Here is a 25,990-nt window from a genome sequence, read left to right as displayed (position 1 = left end):
ACATTTTGTGTTTGGCATTGATAAACCGGATACGGACTATCCTAGAGTTAATCAGGAGGACAATAATCTTGCCCTGGGGGGCAAAATCGCTGCCATTGTTGTACCTTTGCATGCAAGTCATACATTAACGCGTCATAATTATGCTTTGTGGAATAAAATCAGACCAAAATTGAGATTGAATGTCATGCAATGTTAATGGTGATGAAATGCGCGGAGCGTGCGCGGCCAGGACGCCTCAAGCCTCGGGGATATAATATGTACGAGCGGTGTCTGACTTGTTTATTTATTAACAGAAGAATTGTCTGCTCCACTTGCTATCACTGAGGCTTGACAGCAGCAGAGTCCAGGTGATGCATGAGCCAATATGTGGACTGGAGAGGGTTCAACGTCGCACATCAATATGAAAATCAGTTTCTGGCAGAAACAGCCCCAGGCGGTACATCCAGCTCCAAAAAGTGACTAATCTTAGGGTCATAAACCCTGCGCCACTCGCCTAGAGTCTTTTAGAGAGACAGAATTCAGAAATGCCATCGCTTTCCACAAGCCAAGGACCCCACTCCTTGCATTAGCAGATTCCTTTTAATAGTGTGTGAAATGGTGGGGTTGCCAGAACTAAGCAAGAGCAAATTTAAAAAAAAGATCCAGGGGAGGGAGTGAAAGGTGACCTTAGTCTGTGGAACAGCAGATTAAAAACTTCAAATGCTCAGCCAGAGGCTCTCCTAAAGAAACAAAAAGACCACAGGCACAATGCTACAGTCGACAGAGGTGGCAGCCAAATATCGTCTTCTCGCAGAGAGGGATTATGACTTTCACGAGGCCGCGGTCGTCCCAGCGGTGGCGACGTTCCTGCATATTGTCCCCAAGATCTGCATAAATCCTGTTTGTTTTTTTCCTGACGTTCTTAGCGTATATGTGCACTTTAAGGTGAACGATCAGCTCCGCTCCCGTCCCCCTGGTGGCGTGATAATAACCCAGCTCTCTTAATTACAGCGTCAGCTTTTTTGGGGGGGGGATTTTACTCGCGAGACGAGAGAAACAATGGCCCTCCAAATCCTTGAATGCACGTCGATCTCAAAGCTTGTGGCGGAGACAGTTTGAACACGGCCGAGTGCTTTAATTACTGTTCAGTGACTTTCCTCTGAGTCCTTGACCCAGATTCCTTATCAAAAATGTCCATGCTTTGTGAAAAGATTTAAACTTTCTGAAGAGGAGGGCGCCGACAGAAAACAAGCTAACGATACTGCACAAATACATATGGGGGGGGGCACAGCCCAGAGCTATTTGGAAAGCAATAGCCCACTCCAAGATGCTGCACTGGGCCGGCGTCCACACAGCGCTTCCTTTTCTCGAGCCAGATGGCGACGGAATTACACATTTTTAATCTAAAGCATGAACCTCTCAGGGCTTGGGGAAATCTTCTTAGGATGGCCATTTTGGATTGATTCGCAGAGGAGTGTCTCTTGCCCCGGGGGCGACGTTTGATAGTAAATATAAAGTTTGACATTGAACGTCCCATGTCCACTTGGTAGCACCCTGAGAGATCTCACACTGGCACACACACACACACACACACACACACACACACACAGCAGATATATGAAAGAATTCCAATAGTTTCTGTATTGATTAGGTTGCTGAAAGTGAAGTGTTGTGCACAGAGGCACCTTTCACGAGCACTATGTGATGCTAATTTATCAATATCTTGTGTCGAAGGAGGTTTATCTACTCAGTTCTCTGATTATTCTGCTAAAAGGTTGACAGGAGCATCACCAGAACCTCTAATTTAGCAACACACCCACATTACAAATCCAGAAAACCTGTGCACAACATGATGTTGGGAAACTTCCAAAGTCTTTAGCAGAGGATGGTTTCGATCCATCGGCCTCTGGGTTATGGGCCCAGCACGCTTCCGCTGCGCCACTCTGCTGACCCGGGAGCCCCCGGTCTGGTGATCCCATCACACCCCCACAGCTTCTCACCAGAGGAAAGTTTTGCAGGCACTCGCTCGTCTGTCCACACTGACAACATAAAACAATGCATTTAAAGGTTAATTGGAAAAATTATCAGCTGAGCCAAAAACAAATGGCGCCACATAGTCCCCCTGCTGGCAGACGAGTTAATCTATGGCAGGTCTCCTTGCTAGTCCACCTGCGATCCGTCTCAGTCACTCCGCTGACAGTCCCCGCGGGCCTCGGAGAGGATACGCTCCATCGCACCGCTGTGACTCGACTGCTAATGAACGCGGAGGAGCCCGACACATCCAGACACCCACAAAATGGCTGGCAAGACTCCTCTCGGCCGCGCAGATCATTTTCTGGCCGGATGTCGGCTCAAATGAAGCGGAACATGGCTCCTAACTCAGGGCAGCAGAGAGGAATGCTGCTCAGCGAGGGCGGCGATCGCTCTGATGTTCGCAGATTCATTTTGTGGACCCAGATAGAAGCCTGAGGGCGTGAAAATAAGCTGCAGTTTACAGAAGATCTGATAGGGCTTATTAATGAGCGACGACGGCGCGGCAAGGGCGCGGACGCGGCCCGAAGATGGATTCTGTGAATTCAAATGAACGCAGGGGATGAAAAAATATGGCGCGGTGCAGGTTGAATTTCAACGGCGTCCTGGAGTATCGATCCGTCCGTGTCCCTGACCTTTTGTAGCGTTTGCATTCACGCAAAAACGTATGACGCCCGCGCCAACCACCGACTGGCGGAAGGTTACTCAATCAAAAATTTGGAGACGCGCACGCACAGGACATTAATGAGGATCCCGTTAGGTGGCCTCAGCCGATCGGAGAAGCCGCTCCTCTGATCAGAGAGGGAAACCTTGATTCCGGCTCCCTGCTGACATTCACACAAAACCATTAGAGAGTCGGAGGCGCTCATCTTTTCATTAGTCGGCTAAGTGAAAGCAGCACTCAAAAATGACCTGACCTGATCCCCCCCGAGCACAATAGGAGAGAGGAGCAGGAAAGAAGCACGAGGGCTGTGACTCAACAAAATCACATTTAATTATCAGGTATTTCCAGGCAGCAGAGAGAAAAGAGCTATTTTCAGACGTGGAGTTTGTTCTTTCCTCTCTGATAACATCAAAAGTCAGGATGGGATTATCGCAGATCATCTGGAAGCACACGGGGTCCTTTCCCCAAAACTCGCTCATTTTTAATGTTTTCTTTTAAGATAATTCTGATCATTTGTGGAGCCGAATCCTGGGAAGCAGAATCGCGTCTGTTCCTACCGCACAACTGCATCAGCCAACCAATCAGCTGCTATTCATCCTGCCGTCTACAACAGGAGAGCCTCTTTTCAACTCCATTTATCAAACTGAAGAAAATTACATTCCAAATTTAGCAATACTGACGGCTGAAGTTGCAGCTACACCATCTCAATAATAAGGAAAATTAGGTACCTGCAAGTTTAGTCCAACACAAAAGTTGCTGTCTGTAAAGAGGCTCTGCTTGCTAAGCTATTGATGTGGTTGGCGTTTTCTACCTTAAACCGCTAAATTGGCGTGTCAGTAGCACGTCTACAGAAGCTTGCGCCACACTATTTACACAGGTAAGTAATAGGACATGAAGGAAAGTATGAAAGCAAACAGGCTAGCACGAGTCAGATATTAGCCAGTAGCAGATATTCTTCCAGTGTGTGAAACACGACCTGAGGTTACCGTTATATTGAAAGCCAACCTAAAGTTATTGTCTTGCTCATCGGTGTGATTTCACAGATGCTGACGTTGTAGCTACAGATGAATCTGTGTGATCCAGCGGGGACGCGGCCTTATTCTCTTTATTATATCACAATTGAAGTTGCTAAAGCTTAACCCATGTTTAAAATTACAATCCAAATATCGCATTAAGCCGATTTCTCCTGGTAATCTGGGACTTTGAGAGCATTATCGCTCTCCATGATTTGAACGCCACGTTCCACCAGCGCATGGGGACATATGGCGAATGCTATTTTGTGCTAACTGCCCCCCCCCACCTTTCCCTACCCTTCCTTTTTGGCTCTGACCCGGCTAACAGCCGGTTCCCACTTGATTTCCCAGCGACTGGGACCTCCACTACCTGCGGCTGTGCCCAAACTCCACTCTTGTAACTCTCATTAATCCACTTGCAGGATGTTGTCGTGAGATAAGGCCGCACAAACGTGGCTATGAAACGAATGTGGGGACGACGTTCGTGTTTATGCACCTTTGGATGGATTCAGCCTAATAGTAACTGTAGGAAGAGATGGAGGAACTATTTTCTTGTAAGGCATATTCAGGTCTTCCTGTCGTCCTTATGTGTCATTCTTTAACATTAGCAAATAGCACAGCTGGCACTTTCCTGACTGTACACAGCTGAGTTTATATATGAGCAGGGCTTGGGCAGCCCATAACCCCCCCACCCCACCCCAGCAGACCATAATCAGCGCTATAAGCGATAACAACCACTTCATTTACTCCTGCATTGACTATGATAGGGCTCATTCGCCGCCACCCTCAAACGACATATTACGAGCCACACTCGAGCCACGTCGGGCACGACAGCGCGAGGGTGTGAAATCATGTCCCCTTTCATCAAAAGAGTTACGATCAGTCAAGTTGGGCTCGTAACAAATAGCCGGCTTTGCGCTTTTATCAGCAACGCCGTGACCCTCGGTGGTGTGACCTCATCATTAATATAGGCAGGCCGGATGATAGATCAGAGCATGGTTCAGTGGAGCATCCCTGGGCCGGAGCTGGCCTTGAATCGTTCATCACACCCTCCCTGTGGGGGACTTTATAGGGTCCGGGGAGAAAGGACGCAGTTCAGGCTGTCACATTTGTTTTACCGCTATTGATAACGGCTCCCTTTTAGAAGGTGATGTATGCAGAAATTCACGGGGTTTTAGCGGCGCTCACGTGCGCTGGCTTTAATTAAAGCTGCTGTCACAGTTCCAGAAAGTGGACTTGAAATAGAGTCTCAGGTAGCAGAGGCCTGGGAACGCTGCGTTAATACTGAATACATAGCGGGCGGCACCATAAATACTGGTGTCTTCAGCAGCGTATAAATCTGTGTGTAAAATTTCACTGTTTCCTACTTGGAATTAAAGGGGCTAATTTATTCAGATGCTGCACTGAGCTGTGTTTAAAAGGTTTTATTTTTGTGGGCTGTAGTAATGGAAGTGTGGCTCCTGAGTTCGAATTTTGAGAGTCAGAAAAATGAAATAGGCCTTCAAACTGCAGTCGCCTTGTTTCCTTTATCCTTGAAGCACAACAGAATATATCATCACCTTGTTCGTAACCAGGAGATATAACAGATACGTTGGGACGCAGAGGCTTAAAACCCGCTGACTCATCTGTTCTGATTTATGTCCAGATACTTTCGCTAACTTTGCTGCCCAACACCCAAAGGGAGGCAGGTCGGTGTGGATCCCATCCCATTACACACAAACCTTGCACATTTCAAAGGCAGATTTGCTTTGCTGAGAAGGATAAAACACATTTTAATCATCGTTACTGTATGTTACATATGATTCAGTTGGAATCTGTTTGAAGATGTGCTCTTTAAAACATAAAGTGCAGGTCAAGGAGGATAAAGTAAAGCCATCATATAAAGGAAGAACAGAGAAGCTCTTTTCATTTTAATCGTTCTCCAACTAAATCTTTCCTCAGTGTGAAACTGAAGCACGATTTAAGTCAATGGCAGGATTAATCGTATCAAACACAATGTCATCTCGTCTTTGCAGCTCTTTTTAGAACAGACAAAACCGCAGAAAATTCACTTTGAACCACAAATATTCCTGCTGATATTTTCACTGAAATTTGGAGTGTGTATTAAAAATAACGCTAAAGGGTTTCTTGATTTTGCCCTTTAGCATCAGTTAGCTAGCCAGCAGCTAGGCTAAGCTATAGCTTCTTAAAGACATTCAGCTCTACGATGGGGGCGTTTATTTGTTCAGGATTTAGTGTGGAAAGGTGTAGGATTCCTGTTCTGTGTGTTTCCACACAAGTCGACTGTATCATTCACACAGCTTTTCCCCAACTATCAGAGGGACAGTTGCTCTCAGCCTCAGACAGACATAGCTCAACTCTACAGGTAGCAGCTGACATGACTATTAGTCTTTCGTCTGGTGCTCGCAGGTGTCAGACTCGCTGGTGCTCACTTGTCAGAGCTGCTCTGTGTGCTGTCTGAGGTGATTCATCTTCTTGCCAGCGTCATTAACTTCCTCTTGAAAGGGCTGGTTCGAAGCAGGGCTCCAAAGAGTTTTTGGGACTTGTCTGGGGCTGTTTTCCTCTCCTTTGCAATCAGATCAAAACTTTTCCCACTTTTATTTTTTCTACCTCTTTGTTTGTTGCTGTGAATCGCTGTCAGTCTTTGTTGTGTTTTTGAACAGAAGACTGCTTCCTTAAAATGGCTAAAATTGTAATAATTGGGTAATTTTTTCCTGGATTAATTTGTCTCATGCAGACAGCATGCAATAAAAGAACAAATGTTGCAATTACGAGTTAACAAAGCTATTTAAAGAAAATAAAATAAAATCACAAATTCATATTGCAGCCACATCTATCATCCCTAAAAACAAACAGATAATGGTACAAAAACCACCCTGGGCATTATTCTATTTCAGATTTCCCCCATTAAACTAATGAGTTTCTGTCTTTCTCTCTTAATTGCTTCATTTCAGTATAGCGTGTTTATTTCTGCAATAACATATATTCACTTCTTGTTTCCTTTATTTAGGCTCCTGAACGAAACCACTTAATTAATGTAAAGGCCTCTTTAATTAACCTATTTTCTGGTACATTAAATAGCTGCATTAAAGCATAATGAATTCTTACACCAGCGCTGGAAATCACTATCATAGTCGAAACAAATGATAAAGTCGGACTTGATGAAGCCTCTAAAAATGGAGACAATGTTAACAGATGTCAGCGCACAGGACCAATGACCCACGGTGACGATGGTGTGCGGTACGATAGCTCATCCTTTAGCAAATGTAGCGTTTAGCAAATTTACTGACCTCAATCGGACTCATCACAGCTACAAACTATATCTGTTTTATTTAGGATCCGTGTGTGTGTGTGTGTGTGTGTGTGTGTGTGTGTGTGTGTTTTAATAACAGTAGATGAGATGTGTCAGATCTCTGAGATTGTTTTCTTTGGGGCGAAAATGGATCTCACCTTTGACTTGTTTCGTTCCAAAAACGTCCCTCTTTTTAGGTTCTTGATAACAAGTTATTATCCAACGTGGCAGCCGTTTGAGAGCTGGTGGAAAGTGGCGGCGGGTGTGTTATTAAGCTGGGGCACGGCCGCTTAGGGACTGTCCCTCAACGTCAGTGCTTTATTATGAAAGCACACAGGCTCAGAGTCAGTCTGCGTCCCACCTTCCCACACCTGCAGGAACTGAGGGCACTTTCACACTGGAGATGTTTGGGTCCGTTTAAACAGACGGGACTGTGTTTCCTGGGATCGTCTGCTTTGTTGAGCTCATTGGAACTCTGACGGGACCATCGCTGAGTGAATTCAAGCAGACTGTCCAGGGAACCAAAGAGAAACAGGAAAACCAAAGACTTGAATTGAACTAGTGAGAGGAAGTGTACCAAACCGAGGAAATGAATCAAAGCTGAATCACAGTAAACCAGACAGACCAAAGAGAGGAATGACGCTTCCCTGCTAAACACGAGCGCTGAGCGTGGTACCGTTGGAAGGAACGGTAGGAGCCATCCAGCCTGGACCACATCTTTAACAGGCAGATGCTCCTCAGAGCTGAGGCTCCTCCTCTGGGGCCCTCGGGGCCCCGACAAACAGATATACACTTTCCTTTGTGCCTGAGCGCCTCAACTTAATGCTGATTATATCCTGGATCAATTAGTGGACACTGTCCCAATGTCGAAACACTGCTGTTTTTTTAAATTTATATTGCAATTTATATTATATTGCAATTTATTTTGTTTAGCACTCTGGCTGATGCGTCACTTCACCCCTGTGGGCTTGACACTGTTATTCTGGAGTTCATTACCTCATACAATGCTTTATTTTTAGATGTATTACATAATTCCCTGTATGTGCAGATACTGATGCATGTTTCTACCTCATCATACGTTTCTAAGTGCCCTTTGGCTCATTAAATAAAAACTGAATTGAAGTGAACTCTTCGGCGTGGGGAGGGTCCCCATAACCAGGCGGTCGTGGCACCATTGGCATGTAAACACAACTTGTTTGTCTCTGTTAAATTGTATCGTATTGTTGCTTATTTTCTCATCAGAGTCCTGACACAAAAGGCAATCTATGAAATAAATACTTTATTGCTGCCCATTACGATGGGCAAAATCCAAACTGTAGCAAGAATTCACCGACAATAAACACACAACTTAAAATACGCACACAGCACGAAACTGGGAACCACAAAAACAACTTATTAAGCATCGCCGACAAGATGAATTCATTATTTATTTATTTCTCACTAAGCAATTTCAAAATACAAGAGCACAGAATGTTAATTTAGTTTAATTTAGCTGTTCTCGATATCGTGTTTATGCCTTCTGGTTCCTCAGAGGCTCCTCTTCTTCTCTTCTTCTGCACCTCATGGTTGGACCAAGATATCGCCTCGCTTGTAGCTATTTATTTCATAAAATAACAAAATATGCACCGTCGCTGTTGCAGGGTTTTAAAAATGGCGGGTTTGAGTCAGTGGGAAAGCGGCAGTGGTGAACCAAAGAGCGTAAACGGACCAAAAAGAGGAAGTGAAGCGATGACCAAACCGACCCAAACTAAATCAAGGTTTCCGGTTGTTCTTCCCCTGAGGATCATCGTGTGAAAGCTCCCCTCGAGCTTCTCCTCATGCTACTGTCAGATCCGACTCTTGTGAATGAGCAGATTCACCCTCCTTTTGTTGTTTCTCCTCTTATTTCTTGCTGTCTCACCCTCTAGATGAAACTAGGCTTGTGTCACAGCTGAACGTTGGTCCCTCCGCCCGCGGCGCCCGATGCAGCGCTGCGAAGGTTTTCCACAGGCCTGCGACCATGGCGGAGAGGCGCCGGTGCAGGTGTGGTTCCGTGCCATTAGCGACCGCGCTAGCAAACGACTCCCACTACACGTTCAATAATGCAGCGCTTACGGGACACACACACCCATTTGTTTAGGATCATTGTTTGCTATATAGACAGAATGTTGCAAGCGACTGAGCTGGCAAATCTCCTCTGTCAATTTCTAGCTTCCAACACGGTTACAGGAGGAGTGGGGGGGGGATGCGGTGGGAGTTCCATCTCTTGTGTCTCCACTTGATTAGTTTAACAGCTCCTTTGATCTTTTGCTGTGATTGAAGTGTTTAAGTGGAACACGAGTGTGTGTGTGTGTGTGTGTGTGTGTGTGTGTATGGGGGTGGGGGGGTGGGGAGCCGGAGAGCGGCCGCTGAATAATGTGCCACCACATGCCTATGAGGCACAACACCTTAATGTCAGGGGGAAATTAAAACATTTTTCCATTACCGAGGCCCTTGAATCTTAATTCATTTGTCCGCACACAACACAAAATAGGTGACAGGGTGAGCAAATGCTCCTTGAGTCAGACGCACATGTTGACCTTTGGGTGCAAGTAGAAATGAGAATCATTCCAGGATGTGTGCACGTATAAACGCGGCAGAGTCCACGTGAGGGGGGGTTTCACTGACTACACTGCCATCATCTTTTAAGATATTTACTTGGGAATCCAGCGCTGCCGGTGACGGGGGGCGCCAGCGTGCGTGCTCAGAAGACGGGCGCATTAGCGTCGCTCCCCACCGCTGGAGGAAGTCGAATCAGGAGCCACATTAAGGGACATAACTTGAATATTCCTCAACACGTGGAATTCAGGGACCCCACTCAAAGATCCTCCTGGGATCAACTGAAGGTGCGCTCTTCGCTTTGTGTGCCGGAGATTGGGCTTCGTGGAAACTTCCCCCTCCAAAGGCGCAGCCATCTGGCAGGCGTGTGCCGTCATTACTGGAGGCCTGTCGCCTTCTGAGGTCCTTTGTTTGTCCCACAACAGGCAGCAGGAAACGAGAAGGGCGCACACAATGAAAGCCCAGCCAATCAGAAGCAGGGCTCAGCCCGTCGCCACTGCATCCGTAAATAGGGCAGGAAATAAATATGGGACAAGAACAATCGATACAAGACAAAGCGAGTTTTAAATCACACTGTCCATCTTTGTTCATAAAACTCGGGTAACAACCCAAAAGCAGCTCCCACACTGAGACTGCAGAACAGGACAGGTCACACAGGTCACACAGGTCACACAGGTCACACAGGCCGTATATAAAACTGTATATGAAAGATGAGATGAATGTGTGGATTCATTTAGATTATTTACAATTCGTTCCCACTCATAATAAATTGTTTTATATCTATAGTTTTCAGGCAAAAGTGCTCACAGCAGATTGTGATATTCATTTAACGTGTGTGTGATCCGAGCTATTAAACAGATATGGTGCCACCTACATAATAAGAGGATGATTGATTGATTGTAAAGACTTGGTTGAGGCCGTTTCCTTGACAATCCAGCCTTCCTGAGTCCCCGTCACTCTGGGGACGGGCGTCACTCATGTCCTTTCAGAGAAATTCCCAGTCGATGTGGTGCTGATGTCTGTTTTGAAGTCGCTCGTGGGGCACCAACCCCCCCACCGGTGAGCGGGATTGTGCTACACATGCATTCAGATTTTTGTCATTACTGGGAAGAAATCCCTTCCACACTCATATTTCTGCCTCCAGTGCTGACTGCCCACATTCCTGCGTTAAACACGCGCTCATCAGCTCCTGTCAGATCTTCCAGGCGTCAACTTCTGGAATTCCCTCCACAGTCGGCAGCTTTCAGACTCATCAGCTTGAGGTATCTTTGAGACACACTTCACAACACAAACAATTTGGTATCTGTGATGTAACGTCAATACATCCGCGCACAAGACAGATGCCGTCATTACTTTGTCGTTTCGCCGTTTTCGTACCGCGAACCGAGATCACGTTGCCCTGATCCGGAATGCCAACTGATGACCGGACAGTTGGGAAAGAGCAGCGAATCTGTTACCAGTGACAGAGAGCGGTGATGGATTTCAGCAGGAAAATCCACAACACGGCCGTAAAGGTCTGGCGACACGGTCGATGCACAACATACATATTACCGCCGACATAAACACGCAGACCTGGAAATAAAAGTCACGGAAAAGAAAAGTCACCTTCAAAGTCCACACGAGAGAGTTATGAGGTTAGCTGCATCTATTAGGTCTGGGTCATGAAAACCTGTTCATTATGGGCTGTTATTGCTCCTAAAGCAGCCATTTATGAGACGAATGTTTGCCGAACGCTGTGTAAATGCAGTATTATCGTTTATATGTGGGATCATATTTAACTCAGGTATTAATAACCTTCAATTGAACGGATCTGAGCCGCAGCTGCTGGAATTTTTTTTTGCATTTGGACACATCTCGTATGCTGGATTGTGCTTTTTCAGTCTTTAGGTAAAGTGTGCATACACATATGTAATGTGCAGACATGCTGTATGTGCACATACGTGTTTCCTGTGGACAGACGTGTCACCTTGGAGCCAATCAACTGTAAAATAGGGATGTCCTTGAGTATCTGCAGTGTGAAGATTATACATGTGTCAGACTCTTGTTGGGCTTGTTGTCTGCATCTGATTCTTGTTAGAAGCCCAATCACTCCAATTACATTTGCTCCAAAGTGACTTTTCCCAGTCATCCGGCTGGGGATTTCTTTAGCCATCAATTAGAAATGTCGCTTCTAATCTGAGCTGGCTTCCCAGACACTGGTCATTTCCCATTAGAGTCATTTTCCCCAGGATCCCGTGGAGCGATAGACATCTTCGTGGCTCAATAGAGGAGACGTGGAGGAGACCATAATTAAAGAGGTGGCATTTACTCCCAGTCGGGCCCTCTCAGAGATCTGAATCTGCAATTACCTTCCACAAAATAGCATTGTCAGGACAGGACCCAGGTTAATAATGGTCCCCATCTCTGGGGCAGGCCACCAATGCAATCATTTCCACTGAAGTCACACTTTGATTGTTTATCTCTTTACCCGGGTTATCAGCCACTCTACTGTAGCAAATGTACACAGAATGAAATAATCCCGCGGGCTACACGCTGGGTTTTTCAGCCGTTTTGCTGAGTGGTGACTGTACTCACAAAGACTATTTTACCATTATCATAAATGGTTTATCACTGTTAGGACTGTCAACCAGCCAGAGCTGCGGCTGACTGCCGTATCAACAGCATGTACCTAAAACCTAACACACACCGTTTGGCCCAGCCATCCTCGCCGTAGGTGCACCGCCTCACACCTCTCATAACCAGCGCCTGACTTTGTAGACACTTTATCAAGTGCATAAGAACCATTTGCACAGAAGGCAATTAAAAGCTTTAGTGGTTCCTGCAGGCAGAGCGGTAGTTTGGGGGCCCCAGTCGACACATGAGCCAGCACCTTATTGGAGAGGGCTGGCTTTGTGCAGCAAAATAGCTTCGGTAATTTATACCAAATAGACTGCAGGTAGAGTCTGAGAGCCAGGAGGAACGCATCTGCATTAATCAATACGAAATTATCCTGGATGTAATTTGTGGAGGGCAGCCGTGCACCTGCCTAGAAATGCGATTGGGGAACGCCTGCGGATAAATAAGTAACTAAATACTGCTGAAATCCCTCGGGCAATAAGGAAAGCGATCCAAAATCGGAGCCAACTGTCAATCAGCTGATGAAATGATAGCGGAGTTAAAGAATCCCAGTTCTGCGAAAATTATGGATTACTTACTTTTGATGGAAAATAACAGGAGATAATCAAGAAAAACCCTCGTCTCTTTCAGGTGCGCGTCGCCAAACGCATGCAGATGTATCAGGGACTGATTGTCAAGGTCTGTAAAGGGAATAAATCTATTAGCATGGCGAATTTGGCTGCAGAGATAAGCGCGTCCTTAGAATGACCATATGCAAAGGCAGCGATAGTGAGGATGTGCTGCGGATTATCGTCTCCATATCTCCTAATCAGTCCACTCACAGGCCAAGATCAGTGTGTCACGCTCACGTACAAGCTGTGTTCTCGTGCACCGCTCAGGCCGAATCGCTTTTCTACGTCCGACCGTTGCCTCCTCGCCCACCCCTTCGCCACATGGTCACAACAGCGTGTTATTAAATAGAGGAGAAGCCGAGGGCATTGTGGAGATGGTTTGGCCTGTACTTGGCAGCTGGTGACCTTCCTGGTCTATACACTCCATGACTCTCTCCAGTCATTTTTTTTCTTTCTTGGCTTTAGAGAGCCAGGCTTTCTTTATCGCTCGCCTGGATCAGCAATTGCTCACAGACAGTCTCTCAGTAATGCATCCATTCTGGGTATCTCTTTGGAGGGCACCAATGTGCTTTGCAAATGAAATGGGCTGAATGCAAGAGTGTGGGAGGGAATTCAGAGCGTTTCAAGCACCCTCCCCAAGACTAATATTAGCTTTACAAAGAAACTTAAAATGCAGTTTTACAGGCATCCAGTCCTGACTGGAGGGTGGGAAGTAGAAAATTGCACTTCAGTCAGCGCCATCGCGGCAAAGCTAGTTTATCTTCACTGTGCTTCAATAAATAAATTCATCAATATTTGGCTCAGGTTGGACGGATCACTAGAAAATGAAAAAACAAATCGATGAGAGGGAAATGCAGGCGTCCCGGGTTCAATCTGTGGCCTGTTCAACTATTCAAGAAAGGCTGTAGCTTAAACACTTTACAAATTAATGGTTTAATTGGGAGCTACAGCTCTGTTATTTATTTCTTCGATTTTTTAGAGTGTAGTAGAAATTTGCGGCTTGCATGCTGCACAAACTGTAAAAAAAATGATAATAATTTTCTATAAAATACAATAATTATTAACACGGGGGACTGTGTAAAGTGTTATAAAGAAGCTTTAGGTTAAGAGGGTGAGAAGTCAGAAACAGCTTTATTCTATTCAAATATCAAATCAAACCAGCCTTTTTTTTTTAAAAAAAAAAGCTTGTTCCTTTCTATTACTCAGGTAATTAATTAACACTCTAAAACTCTTCCCACAGTGAAACAAGACTCTAAATTCCTCTTTTTTTCAGTGATTCAAACAAGGTTTTGCCAATTATGTCAAGAGAAGGACTGAAAAACATTTACAGTTCTGCACGTGATCTGCAGGGTCCATGTGAATAGTGTAACGCGGCCTTAATTGGTTAGTTTTTTCCTGTCGGCAGACAAGGAAGAGACGCCGCTGGCGGAGATAAAAGACTTCCAAACTCTCTTTTGTGGCGCGAGGACATGAAAGGGCAGAGAAGATGGGAGCTTGTCAGGGAGACGCCGCTCTCAGCAGCCTGTTAGCGTGCAGGTGTAGCAGACCAGAAGAACGACAGGTTATCATCAGCTCTCCGCTTGAGGAATGAGATGCCTCATTACCAAGTCATGATGTCTTATTTCTCCCTCATCTCTGCCGGGCCATCAGCGCCGTGTCCAGAGTGACAAACAGGGATGTTGTGATGACTAACGCGAAACGCCGAGTGTTTGCTGCGCGCTGACCGGGGGCAAAGTCGCCAAAACATCCTGGTTTTACAGTCAGCAAACAACTTTGATCTCAATTGTTAGCAGGTGTTTAAAAACTGTAGAGCCCAAAATCAGGCTCGATTCGATACGCAAAGGAGAATAAGAAACTCAGATCAATCAGCATCTCTATTAATAAACACGGGACCCGTCGTTGGACGTCTTGGTAACGAGTGGATCACCAGCGTAATCAAGCCTGTCGGCGTCCTCCGTGTCTGCTGGTCCCTGAAACACAAAGGCGTTGATTAAAGGAGGAGGGGACGTGGCTTCGGCCCACCTGTTGCTGCTCATCTCACGTGTCACGACCCTGCGACTAGTTCAGCCCCCACGCTACCGGTTCCTTCTTTTCTCTTCTCGTGAGCTGCAGTTGTCTCCTGCTGAGAAACGGCTCAGCTCCATCAGTGAGAGGCGCTGACACACAAAATAAACGTGTGTGATCCGGTTTGTGGGATCCAGGAGCTAATGGAGCTGTGTGTTTTCAGTTAAAACAAAAAAGGTGCGATATATGATCCAAGAGGATTAAACAGGTTTGGGTGACCAGCAGAACCCAGTTTGTCATCTAATTTCTGGAGTTATTATTCAAGTAGTCCCGTAAACAGCATTTCTCCCAAGACTCTGGTGTCTTGGTGTGTGAATAGGTGTGTTCATCTCATTTATTTTGCTCTTTTGCCTCTGTGCATGTGCATGCGTGCATTGGGATTCCTGCAGTTCACAAACACATCAGACATAATTACTCTAACCATCTGATTGTCCCCAGTTATTGGACTTCTTTTCTGTTTAGTAAAAGTATCAGAACTACGAGCCTGAAGGGCTCCGCTATTGTGACAACGTTAATAAGCTACACCGCGTTTACGACTTAAAATTTAACATTTTTACGTCCACCGTGGCAAAACTAGCTTGCGTGGAGTCGAGCCTTGCAGCAACTGTGGTCAGCGATAATCAAGCCAGTGATAAGGAGGAACGCTAATAGATGAAAGGGGTGTGCATATTTCAAAGCGGTGCAGAATCCTGCGGTAAAGGACACGCGTACTCCAAAAACTGATAAACCCATATGAGAGGCTCATTTTTCACTCTGAGAACATTTCATGCTTCCTCAGTCAACCAGTGATTAGTTGGCAAGAGGGTTCAAGGTGATGCATTAGATAAAGTTAATGATCAAATTATTGGATTTGGAGTCATTTTTGGGTCAAAAATGCACATTTCTGATGCATGAAACCGTCGTAGAGAGAAGAATGGGCTCAACTTAAGGCCCGATTTCAGGTTCCAGCAGTTTTTCCATATCGATTCGGCCGATATTTGGTGATTAGCATATGTTTTATTACCCAGATCTCATCAGAGGAAATGAATCAGATAAGTTCAGTTCCTGCCGCCTCTTTTGTGAAGTTTTGTGGATTTTATTTTTACAGACTAAAAAATGTCTAATGTCATTTCATCTTGGACACATGTACGACCACGTTCTGATGAGGTCACCGGGGCAGCTTTTTCTTTTTTTCTTTCTTAGCCTTCCTGCTCATTAATTCTGTCTGTATCAATCTTCATCACTTTGGCGCTGAATACTTGTCACCAATAGGAGGACTCTGTGAGATCCGGCTCATTAGAACAGCATTGTAGATCTGAATCAGGGACTTGTCAGCGCTATTGTTTCAGAGGACGTTGGCAGAGAGGACAGGTACTCAGAGACGGAGCGGAACAGAAATGTGATGCTAGCAAATTGCTACTCATATTCTCTCCCTCCAGCATCTAAAGGAAAGCAGATAAAGAATTATAGGCTCGTTCCATCGGCCTCGGATGCTGCGTGTTGACCGATCCCCACCTTCGAATTTTGTGATTAGAATTCCTGATAAGAATCCCAGCGTTCCTCCACTTGTGATCTTATCCGTCTTTCAACTTCAAGATGGGTCGTTGAGTCCTCGCTATGATATTAAAGGTGTTTGAAGTCGGCGTGTGACATTTTGCCGCAGGCTGCAGAGCTCATCCGGCCGAACGCGCCTGTTTTGGTGCAAATATTCCGACTTTTTCCTTTTTCCCCACATGAATGTGGAGTGATTGGTGCAGAGGAGCCATTTATCGCTCATTCGGCAGAACAGTGTCCATCCATCTGAAAGGGAATTAGTTATCACAGGCCTACAGGGAACCATTACGGAGTATTGTTTCAGAGAACGGCTCACCCCAAGCTGCTTTGTGTTTGCTAGACGAGACACATCAGAAGAGACGGATTGAAGACCGGCTGCAGATGAGCTGCAGTTGGGAGTTGAATCTGTGGCAGGAGCTGCACTACCAAATTCCTGTAATGTTTATTCTTTTGTGTCGTCTGTGTCGTCTCATCTGTGTGGATAGTGAAGCCAGGTAAATGAGGGAGACGTGTCACTCTTTGATCATCAAAAACAGGGACCCGGGATCATATTTGCAAACCTAAAGTGTCTGAATGTGGCTGTGAGATGCTATTCAAGGTAAACCAATGAGAAATGCATTTTTGAACTCATCAGGTGCAGCTACAGTGAGGCGGTGCTTTGTTTCACGTGCTCAGAGTCTGAGAACATCATGGTTGCCTAAAATCCCAGGAGCTGTTGTGCCTTTGAATGCAGCACGGATTCTCCGCCCCTCTAAGCCACGCCCACACCGGCCTCATTCTCCCTGTCATTTGTCGTGTTTTACGTGAAACAATTAAATATTTTCACATGTTCCTGACTGTTTTCTGCAGGTTTTAGCATGCTAGGCTAGGCTAGGTGTGTTTGATGTGGATGCTGCTGAGCCTCAGACCATCAGCCATTCTAGGAAGCACCAGCCGGACCAAGTGTTTGTTCTGCACCCCCACACAGAAATGGGCTTTGTATGGCAGCCACGTGTCTGGATATGAATTACTTTCTTCTGAATCCCTTTTTGTGCAGGTGAACGCCTGGTGAGAGGTGATTAGTGGTGCGGTTTGATGTGTTGCACCTGTGGTTCAAATGTAGCCTCATTTACTGTGATTTTAAAATAATTGGACACAACATTTCAAATGTATCATTAGAAGCAGGCAAAACCTTTTAACTTTCTACCTCATTTCTTCACATTTAAAGACTTTCAGCCTTGAATTATATTTGCTTGATAAAGTAATTTTGAAGCACGTATATTTATAGTCGGGGACAAAACATGGACGGAGGTGCCAGAACCTTCCAACATTCCCTTGAGCAAGGTACCGAACCCCCAAATTCTCATTCTCGCCCCCCAAAACGAATAAAGCGGTCAAGAAAATGAAATTATAGTTGCATCCTGCTCACGCAGCAGCTTTTATATGCAGAAATATCTTTGTTTAAATGGATCAAATGTGTTTTCACTGTGCTTGAGGTTGTTTGTTATTGTGCAATATGCTTTTTATTTTGACAGACCTTTACTTACTGCAGCCAACACGTGCACACCTTAACCTTTGCACTGTGTGCGATACTTGACCTTAAATTAGAAAAGGTCACTGAAAAGACAGTAATGGGAGTGAATCCAAGCACCAACACATGCACGTGTGTCCCATAACCCAATAAACTTCCAATCACGTGTCTTAGTTTTCCCTCCATCAACAATGGCTGCAAAACGTGCACCCAGACAACGTGCACCCTAAAAACACGCAGTTGAGGGCGACTGAACCTGACTAAGAACCCGTTTGCAAAGGTTCTACCGTGACATTGACCCCTGAAACCACCCCAACCCCCCTAAACCCCCCCCCCCCCCCTTAAACACAGAAGCGACACACTGGCGCGCATAATTCGTGCGTGATAACGCTGGATCATTGCTGCGCCGCGGAGCTCGAGGATGTTGTCAAATCTTGGCGCATGCGCAGTAGAAACACAGCGTTTATTCCCCCCCTCCCTTCCCCGCTTCGGAAGCCGCTAGCATCTAGACAGTTGTAAGCATAGATTGTTAGCTAGTACAGTTATAAATTAGACAAAGAAAGCTTGTAAAGAGGTTGATTAAAAGGTGTTCAAAGTAGCGGAGGGTCCCGGGACTGATAGTGACACGAAGCCATATGTGCTATTTGATATATATGGAAGTATGAAATTGAAAGGTACGCCTTCACCGTGTCTTTTTAAACTTTTTTGTGAGCAGCCAGTGCAGAGATTAGCTTTAGCTTGCTGCTAGTTAGCCGTCGTTGTTTTCCCCATCGCTAGAATGTACCAGGTGAGGGTTTACGTTAGCCTGATTAGTTAGCAGGCTGTCACAGGAATCAGCGAAGGCCCTTTGTTTTACACCGGGAATTGTGAGGTTTATGCAGTACCGTGTTTGCATTTTGGATGTTTTTTCCCCCTAGTTTGTGATGCAGCTGGTGAGTAACATAACCGATACGGGCCAACTCTCGAGTGTTATTATAAGGGCAAATGTATTGTTAAGGCTCTGCGTTAAGCTAGCCGGCCCGTGTTATATGCGCTTTGCGGTTTAAGGCTCGATTGAAGTTAATATTAATGTTGCTGTTGCGAACATTGTTAGCATGAGCTAGCTGCGTGCGCATTTCGCACAGTTTCCCGATTTGTGCCGTCGCATTTCGTGTTTACACAGATGCTTTCGCGAACGCTGGACACGAATGAAAAAGTTGAAGCCGCGCAGCTGATGGTTTGGAGAGGAGCGTTGATGCTTAGCCGACGGCGCGCTAACGCCGGGTTCTTGCACCGAACTCTATCAAACGCATTTTCCTTGTGGCTTCCTTTAATAAGGTAAAGTGCACAACACGCAGCGGTCCGAATCGGTCGCGGTATTAACGGGTTAACTTGATAGGAAGCGTCTGCCTCTTGGAATTTACGCATTAGCATGAGCGCAGCTAACGCGTTAGCGCAAGAAGTTGCAGGTGATTTGGGAGGCCGAGGCGTCAGTTTTATCTGGAATATTAAAAGCCTGGCAAGTCTAAATGACACCCGTCGACACGGTGTTTGCCCCCCCCGCGGGGCTACACGTGTGCATGTTACAACCTGGTGGTGCACGGTGATGAACCGCTCCTGAAATTACGTGGCAGTGTTGTCATATTTGTGGTTTGAGAGCAGATTGGTAGTTTATTGACACTTGGGTTGTTGTCACGACTGCTTTATTTGTCTGGATGCTGAGAGCCTTCATAAGCTCAGATCATCAGATTTGAGTTGTTTCTGCTGAAATGTGTTGACATTCTTATATTCCATATTCCCTCCTCTGCATTGGGAGATAATAAACAATATTAAACAGTCGTGCATATAAAATCAAGTATTCTGAGAGAAACTAGTGATTATACATGCAAACATGGGACGGCGTCGCTGAATGAAAGCGTATTATTGTGTTAAAGTTTGGTTGTAAAGCGGCTCTTTGGCCAAATGTCGTTATTTCCTGGAATATCCAGATGATAAACCTGTGTAATTGTGTTAGTTTGTTTATGGTTCTGATCAAAAACTGCCTGGATTTTATCTGCAGTGTCATTTAATGTTGGTAAGAAACTAGATCTCATGACTGAAGGTCTCAGATTGCCCCCCCCCCCCATTTAGACGTTTCTGATAATTAGTAATTAAATAATCTGCTTGATTTTGGCGCAGCTGAAATCGACGTTTGTGCGTCTGTTCTTCCCCCGTTGAACTCGCCCCTTCATGTTTGTGACCGCCAGTGTTTTCCGGACTCCAGCAAGTGTTGCCTCCGACTTGGTGATGTCTCGGGTTCCCACCCCCCCCCCTAACGGGGAGATGGCGAGCGGACCTGTGGCAGAGAGCTGGTGTTACACGCAGGTATCGGCAGAACTCCAGGTGTCACTTTCAAACGTTTTGAGAGGTTTTCCTTTTGTTTGTTTGTTTGTTTGTTTTGAAGTCTCGAAGCTAAAACGGCGCCTGTGGGTTTGGTCGTATTTCCAGGTCAAAGTTGTGAAGTTCTCCTACATGTGGACCATCAACAACTTTAGTTTCTGCAGAGAGGAAATGGGGGAGGTGTTGAAGAGCTCGACCTTTTCCTCTGGTCCCAACGACAAGATGAAGTGGTGAGTGCTGGTCCGACCCGGATGTCTGGGTGTCCCGGACGGTCACTGACGCCGCGTCCTCTGTCCCAGGTGCTTGAGAGTCAACCCAAAGGGCCTCGACGACGAGAGCAAAGATTACCTCTCGCTGTATTTACTTCTTGTTAGTTGTCCAAAAAGTGAAGTCAGGGCAAAGTTCAAGTTCTCTTTGCTGAATGCGAAGAGGGAGGAGACGAAAGCGATGGGTGAGTCCGCTGCCGCCGCCGCCGCCTTCACGGCCCGGTTCTGCCAACGGAGCCTCCTCCGCTAACCTCTCTGATGCGTTCTCTTCCAGAAAGCCAAAGAGCTTATAGGTTTGTCCAAGGCAAAGACTGGGGCTTCAAGAAGTTCATACGGAGAGATTTCCTTCTTGATGAAGCCAACGGCCTCTTACCGGATGACAAGCTGACGCTCTTCTGCGAGGTAACCGCTCCGTTTCCCCCCCGCCGTCAGACTTTAGTGGCGCTTTGACAGAGCTGCCACTAAAAAAGGCATTTGGGGCGAGATTGTGCTCTGGGAGGCCGTGGAGGGAGGTAGCGCGGCGCTAATGTAACATAAATCCAAGAGGCCATCGCTCCGTATCGGGAAGTGTCGACATGAATGAAGGAAAACGCCAAACAAGCAAACAAAACTTTCCCTGAGTTCCCACATCGGCTCCTTCGTCGCTTTGATGAACAAAGTGCACGTGGAGGAGAAGCGCGGCGCCGTTGGTGATCAGTTTTAACTTCATTTAAACGTGTGTTGGCTCTGCCCCCCCTCCCCATCCCCCCCCAGGTGAGCGTCGTCCAGGACTCCGTCAACATCTCAGGCCAGTCCAACATGAACATGCTGAAGGTGCCCGAGTGTCAGCTGTCCGACGACCTGGGGAGCCTGTGGGAGCAGTCGCGCTTCACCGACTGCAGCCTGTGGGTCCGAGGGCAGGAGTTCAAAGCCCACAGAGCCATCCTCGCAGGTGGGTGCACAGCACAGAGGCCCCCCGTCACCCAAAAAGGGGGCGTGGCCTCCGCAGACGCCACATACGAGAGCGCTGACAAAGCTGCAGCGGTGAGGATTTCTCCAGATTTAAGGGATCATGGAGTCACAGAGTCACAGCTCAGATAATGTTTGTTCCTTTGGATCAGGCAGTAAAGCGGTCGCCTGCATCCGGCCCGCAGGATGACATCAGCGCGTCCGTCGTAATAACTGCTGACGCGTGTTAACGTGAACCCGTCTGTGTGTGTTTGACAGCGAGGTCGCCGGTGTTTAAAGCCATGTTTGAACACGAGATGAAGGACACTAAGAAGGTAAGAACGCCAGAACCAACCCGGGGGGGGGGGGGGGTTCTGCTCACGGACACGGAGCGACGCCTCTGTTTCTCTCGCCAACAGTTTTTCCAGAACCGGGTCGACATCGCCGACATCGAGCCCGACGTCTTTAAGGAAATGATGCGGTTCGTTTACACGGGGAGGGCGCCGAACCTGGAGAAGATGGCGGATAATTTACTGGCAGCTGCAGACAAAGTGAGATTTGAACTTTGGAGGCCGCAGAAACGGGCGGAATGATTTAAAAATGCTGATTTAATCCCGATAACATCGAGCGTTTTACGTGAGGAGGGATTATTTAAACCTTTTGTTCTGTCCTAATGCTTGTTTTAGCTCGTTAGCCTCACGTCTCCTCATGTGCCGCTCAGCCGGCCTTTGTTTACACGGCAGAAACATTTTAGAAGAGGTTTCACAGGAAATAATTATTCTGATAATGACTAATTAGGATGTTTATTTTTTTAAAAAAAAAGCACTTTCCTCTAAAATGTGATGTTTGGAACATTCAAGAGGAAGTCAAACAGCAGATTCCTCCTTATGAGCAGAGCCGGTGTCAGAACATTCCCGGTGTAACCTGTGTGTGTGTGTGTGTGTGTGTGTGTGTGTGTGTCCCTTCCCCCCCCCAGTATGCTCTTAAGCGTTTAAAGGTCATGTGTGAAGAGGCCTTGTGCAACAGCCTCTCGGTGGAGAACGTGGCCGACACCCTCATCCTCGCTGATTTGCACAGCGCCGAGCAGCTCAAAGCACAAGCCATAGATTTTATCAACAGGCGAGTATCGAAGAGGAGGGAAAAGAAAACTCCGGTGATAAATTCCCGCTGCCATTTCTGTTTACCGGCCCTGAATGCTTACCTTTTTATCTCCTCGCCATAGGTGCAGTGTCCTGAGACAGCTGGGCTGTAAAGATGGAAAGAACTGGAATAGCAAGTATGTAATTAGCTGATATATGTGACACAAGATTAATAACACCTTCTTATCTCTTCCCACTACCAGATGCATTAGAATTCATTGTTTTAGCCCAGGCAGACGGGATGGTGGGGGGGGGGGGGGGGGGTTGCCTTTTCACGTCTGGAGCTCCGTATCTTTGTATCAGAGTTATTAATAGACTCGTACCTGGATAAACCCCAGCGGTGGCGTATTAGCAGGATTCAGAGGGAAGCGGATCGGCCACTTCTGGAGTGTTTCTCTTCCCGATGACGTCGCGTTTGTCGCGGGGCACCTTGGAGGCTCGTTTCCACGTCCGACGCGTGAGGGCGCGTCGCTCCCGCGCCAGGTTCGACCGGCGCTCGGGAAGCTCTAATGGCCCCTTTCAAGTTTACCGTGCGACTCGCAAATCAAGCCCCGGTTATTTGCCCGGCCATTACCATCCCATTTATGCTTATTGATTTTTAATGTGCACATTCTCACGTCTGAGTGTTAACTTCATTTCGCTTGTGCTTACAGCCACGCTACAGATATAATGGAGACCGCAGGCTGGAAGTCAATGATCCAATCCCATCCTCATTTGGTAGCCGAGGCCTTCCGAGCTCTGGCTTCAGCACAGTGCCCACCCTTTGGTCCTCCCAGGAAGCGTCTAAAACAGTCCTGACTTCCCGAGCGTGGCCCGGGACGGTGACGGAGGGTCTGCTAAAGAAGGACTAGTGAGGGTTTTACTCTTATTTCCACCAAAACTGCGCACACTTGAATAAAGAAGAGTGGAGCTTCCTGGCCGGGGGCGTGGGGAGGCCGGCACGGCAGATTAGGGGGGGAAAAAACAAACTGGTGACGGTGACGCCGGCTTGTTCTGCTGCCCGAGTCCAAACCAGTTTAGCCTGGGTGGCAAGTCAAGCCGCTCGCCCGCGTTTTTTCTTTATTTTTTCCTGTAATTCTGAAACTGGCCTTAATATATCTGCCATTGCTCCGGTCGTGCTCCGGAGAACTGTCGGTTTTACTCTGTGCCTGCCTTGTCACGAAGACCAGGCCTTCACCAGGTTGCACTAGTTCCCATGAATAGTCATTTTGATATGGAGTTCTATAGGAACGTAATAAAGGTTTAACTAAGTGGGAAATATTATATATTTGTAATGTTTAGCCCGTTTTGTGACTAGACATGGAGAAGCATGAACACTTTCAGTGCAAGGTCAGTTCTTTACACTTTTTAAAAGATGTGTATGCCCCATATTGATGGCACCATTTCTATGTAAATGATAGTCGAACCATCTTCTGAAGACCAACGTACAGGAAAGTCTATTGCGTATTTGTGTGTGTGTGGGGGGGAAACCTGCCGTTATGAGGACCCAGCGTCGACCCCGATCCAGCATAGATGACAGGAAGGCCCTGATATCGAAAACCATCGCAAGTATTTACTCGCGCTCCCATTTTTTGAATGGATCATACATCTGTGAACTGTTCTAGATGAGAATTGAGAATTATTGTCCTTTAGTATTGCCAACTTTCAAATATATATCCTGAATATATCGTGGTTAACTCAAAGTGGAGAGACTAATGCATGGTCAAGTTCTCGTCAAAGAAAGTGTCCAAGTACCAATTTTGTTGGCTTTTTCTTTGTTTTTTTAAAAAAAAAAAAACCTTCTTTTCTGCAGTTATCTGACATATTTGTGCAGAATTAAATAATTATGTGGGGAAAAAAAGAAGCCCTTCCTCTAACATGCTTGGATACGTGCAGGATGCTGAGCATCTCTTCTACCGGCAATGTTGTGCGTCTGAACGGGCGGGAGGGAGGTGTGTGTATGTGTGTGTGTGTGGGGGGGGGTCGTCATGTCCATTCAGTCAGTCTCGTATGTAGCGTGGTGTGACCGACACTTCAGCAGCGGCTCGTCTTCCCGCCGTGCGCCTCGATCGAGCCTCCTGTTGAAAACGTGTCGATTCTGGAACAGAAAAACAAAGTTGTTTGCAAGGATGCCTGCATTAACCCATTAAACCATTTTCCAGCACCTCCCAGTCTTCTGTGTTACCTCGGCGTGAGTTCAGGGTGAAACCAGGATTTTCTTGTTCTCAGACGGACGCCTTGGCGACCCCCACCCCCATCTCCCCCCCCCCCCAAGCTAATCAGAAGAGAATCTGCTTGAAGTGCGTTTAATGTTCGACCCACTACAGCGTCGTGTGTGTAGCTGCTCAGCGTTGGCTCAAATTAAAATGAGCAACTCAGGTGTGTGTGTGTGTGTGTGTGTGTGTGTGTGTGTGTGTGTGTGTGTGGTGTGTGTGTGTGTGTGTGTGTGTGTGTGTGTGTGTGTGTGTGTGTGTGTTGTGTGTGTGTGTGTGTGTGTGTGTGTGTGTCCGTCCAACCTTTTATCTCCATCATTGTTTTCACTGCTGACTCCAGCTTGGAAGGTTAAAAGATGCCTTCAGGGGAAATTTCAGAGTTTGAAAAAACAAAAAGACAATTATGTGAAGATTAGACAACAGAGCCGTCCCATCGATGTGAGATTCCTTTCATTTCAAGCCTTTAACTGCATCCTGCTGGTGATCATTTGGGTTTTATGTGTCACCACAGCTGGAGGACGCTTCTCTGGACCGACGGCTTTTGCAGATGATTGACGCGCAAATGTGGAAGAGAAATAGTTTTGTTTGAACACGGCCAGCCAGTGCTCTACTGCCCCCCCCCCCAAACACTTAACATATCCGTGATGCTTAAAATTCTGTTGTTAATGGCATTGAAATTAGTCTTTTAAAGTGAAATCAAAGCTTTCTCTTCGAAGAAATTCTAAAAATGGATGTTTTGCAATTAAAAATGCAGTGAGCACAAACAAATCCGAGAACTTTCCAGCCACTGATGATAGAATTTGACCTTATTTTGCAACGGAGGTTTAAAATCTATGACGGTTTCCTTTAGATTCTTAAACAACGGCTGAGACAGCCGAGGACACGCCCACGCCGCCCCTCATCGTGGCGTGGAAGAGGGATGAAGCGGGCGTGAAGCTTCATCCTCCGGACCTCTCCGTTCATGTTGTCAACATCTGCTGCCGTGGAAAATCCCAGAAAGTGAAATGTACGTTAACCCCCACCTTAGTTTGCCTCACATTTGGATGTGTGCAGCGTGAACGCCGCTGCCGCCGCCGCTCCTGGAGCGGGGGCCTCATCCTGATCAGATAAGAGTAATGGAAGCGAATGAAAAGACCCGAGTCCCTGATGGCCACAGCGAAATGGATGTGCTCCCTGAGGTGTACCTCTGGTATCATCCACGCCTGTGGACACAGATTT

The 25,990-nt window shown here is 46.6% G+C and overlaps 1 protein-coding gene and 1 non-coding gene across 9 annotated transcripts; one reads left to right on the top strand and one right to left on the bottom strand.

Moving 5' to 3' along the window:
• Positions 1–1,855: 1,855 nt before the first annotated feature.
• trnam-cau (transfer RNA methionine (anticodon CAU)) lies at positions 1,856–1,927 on the bottom strand. The gene has a single exon. It is a non-coding gene; the product is annotated as a tRNA-Met (tRNA).
• A 16,423-nt stretch (positions 1,928–18,350) lies between these two features.
• On the top strand, positions 18,351–24,723 carry spopla (speckle type BTB/POZ protein like a). Of its 8 annotated transcripts, none has more exons than XM_057042305.1 (12): positions 18,369–18,564; positions 19,053–19,207; positions 20,116–20,233; positions 20,357–20,478; positions 20,548–20,699; positions 20,789–20,916; positions 21,268–21,445; positions 21,721–21,776; positions 21,861–21,992; positions 22,418–22,560; positions 22,664–22,717; positions 23,234–24,723. In XM_057042305.1, the coding sequence occupies exons 2-12, from the start codon at positions 19,053–19,055 to the stop codon at positions 23,376–23,378; spliced, it is 1,383 nt and encodes a 460-aa protein (XP_056898285.1). In that variant the 5' UTR covers positions 18,369–18,564; the 3' UTR covers positions 23,379–24,723. The 8 variants fall into 8 exon arrangements, with proteins under 8 accessions (XP_056898314.1, XP_056898292.1, XP_056898285.1 ...); XM_057042298.1 differs by having other exon boundaries at positions 18,370–18,564; positions 20,116–20,251; XM_057042334.1 differs by lacking the exon at positions 19,053–19,207 and having other exon boundaries at positions 18,351–18,564.
• The last annotated feature ends 1,267 nt before the right edge of the window (positions 24,724–25,990 follow it).

This window comes from Takifugu flavidus, chromosome 1, assembly GCF_003711565.1.
Source record: "Takifugu flavidus isolate HTHZ2018 chromosome 1, ASM371156v2, whole genome shotgun sequence".
NCBI classification, from domain to species: Eukaryota; Metazoa; Chordata; class Actinopteri; order Tetraodontiformes; family Tetraodontidae; genus Takifugu; species Takifugu flavidus.
Note: the sequence above shows the minus strand (reverse complement) of the source record. Positions and strands in the feature narration are given on the sequence as shown.

What these genes read in the sequence shown, in the direction of transcription:
- spopla (XM_057042298.1), top strand. Translation starts at nt 19,053, where the DNA reads ATGCTTTCGCGAACGCTGGACACGAATGAAAAAGTTGAAGCCGCGCAG. An exon ending in CCACAGAGCCATCCTCGCAG is followed by an intron (nt 21,446 to 21,720) that starts GTGGGTGCACAG and finishes TGTGTTTGACAG; the next exon opens with CGAGGTCGCCGGTGTTTAAA. An exon ending in AGATGAAGGACACTAAGAAG is followed by an intron (nt 21,777 to 21,860) that starts GTAAGAACGCCA and finishes TCTCGCCAACAG; the next exon opens with TTTTTCCAGAACCGGGTCGA.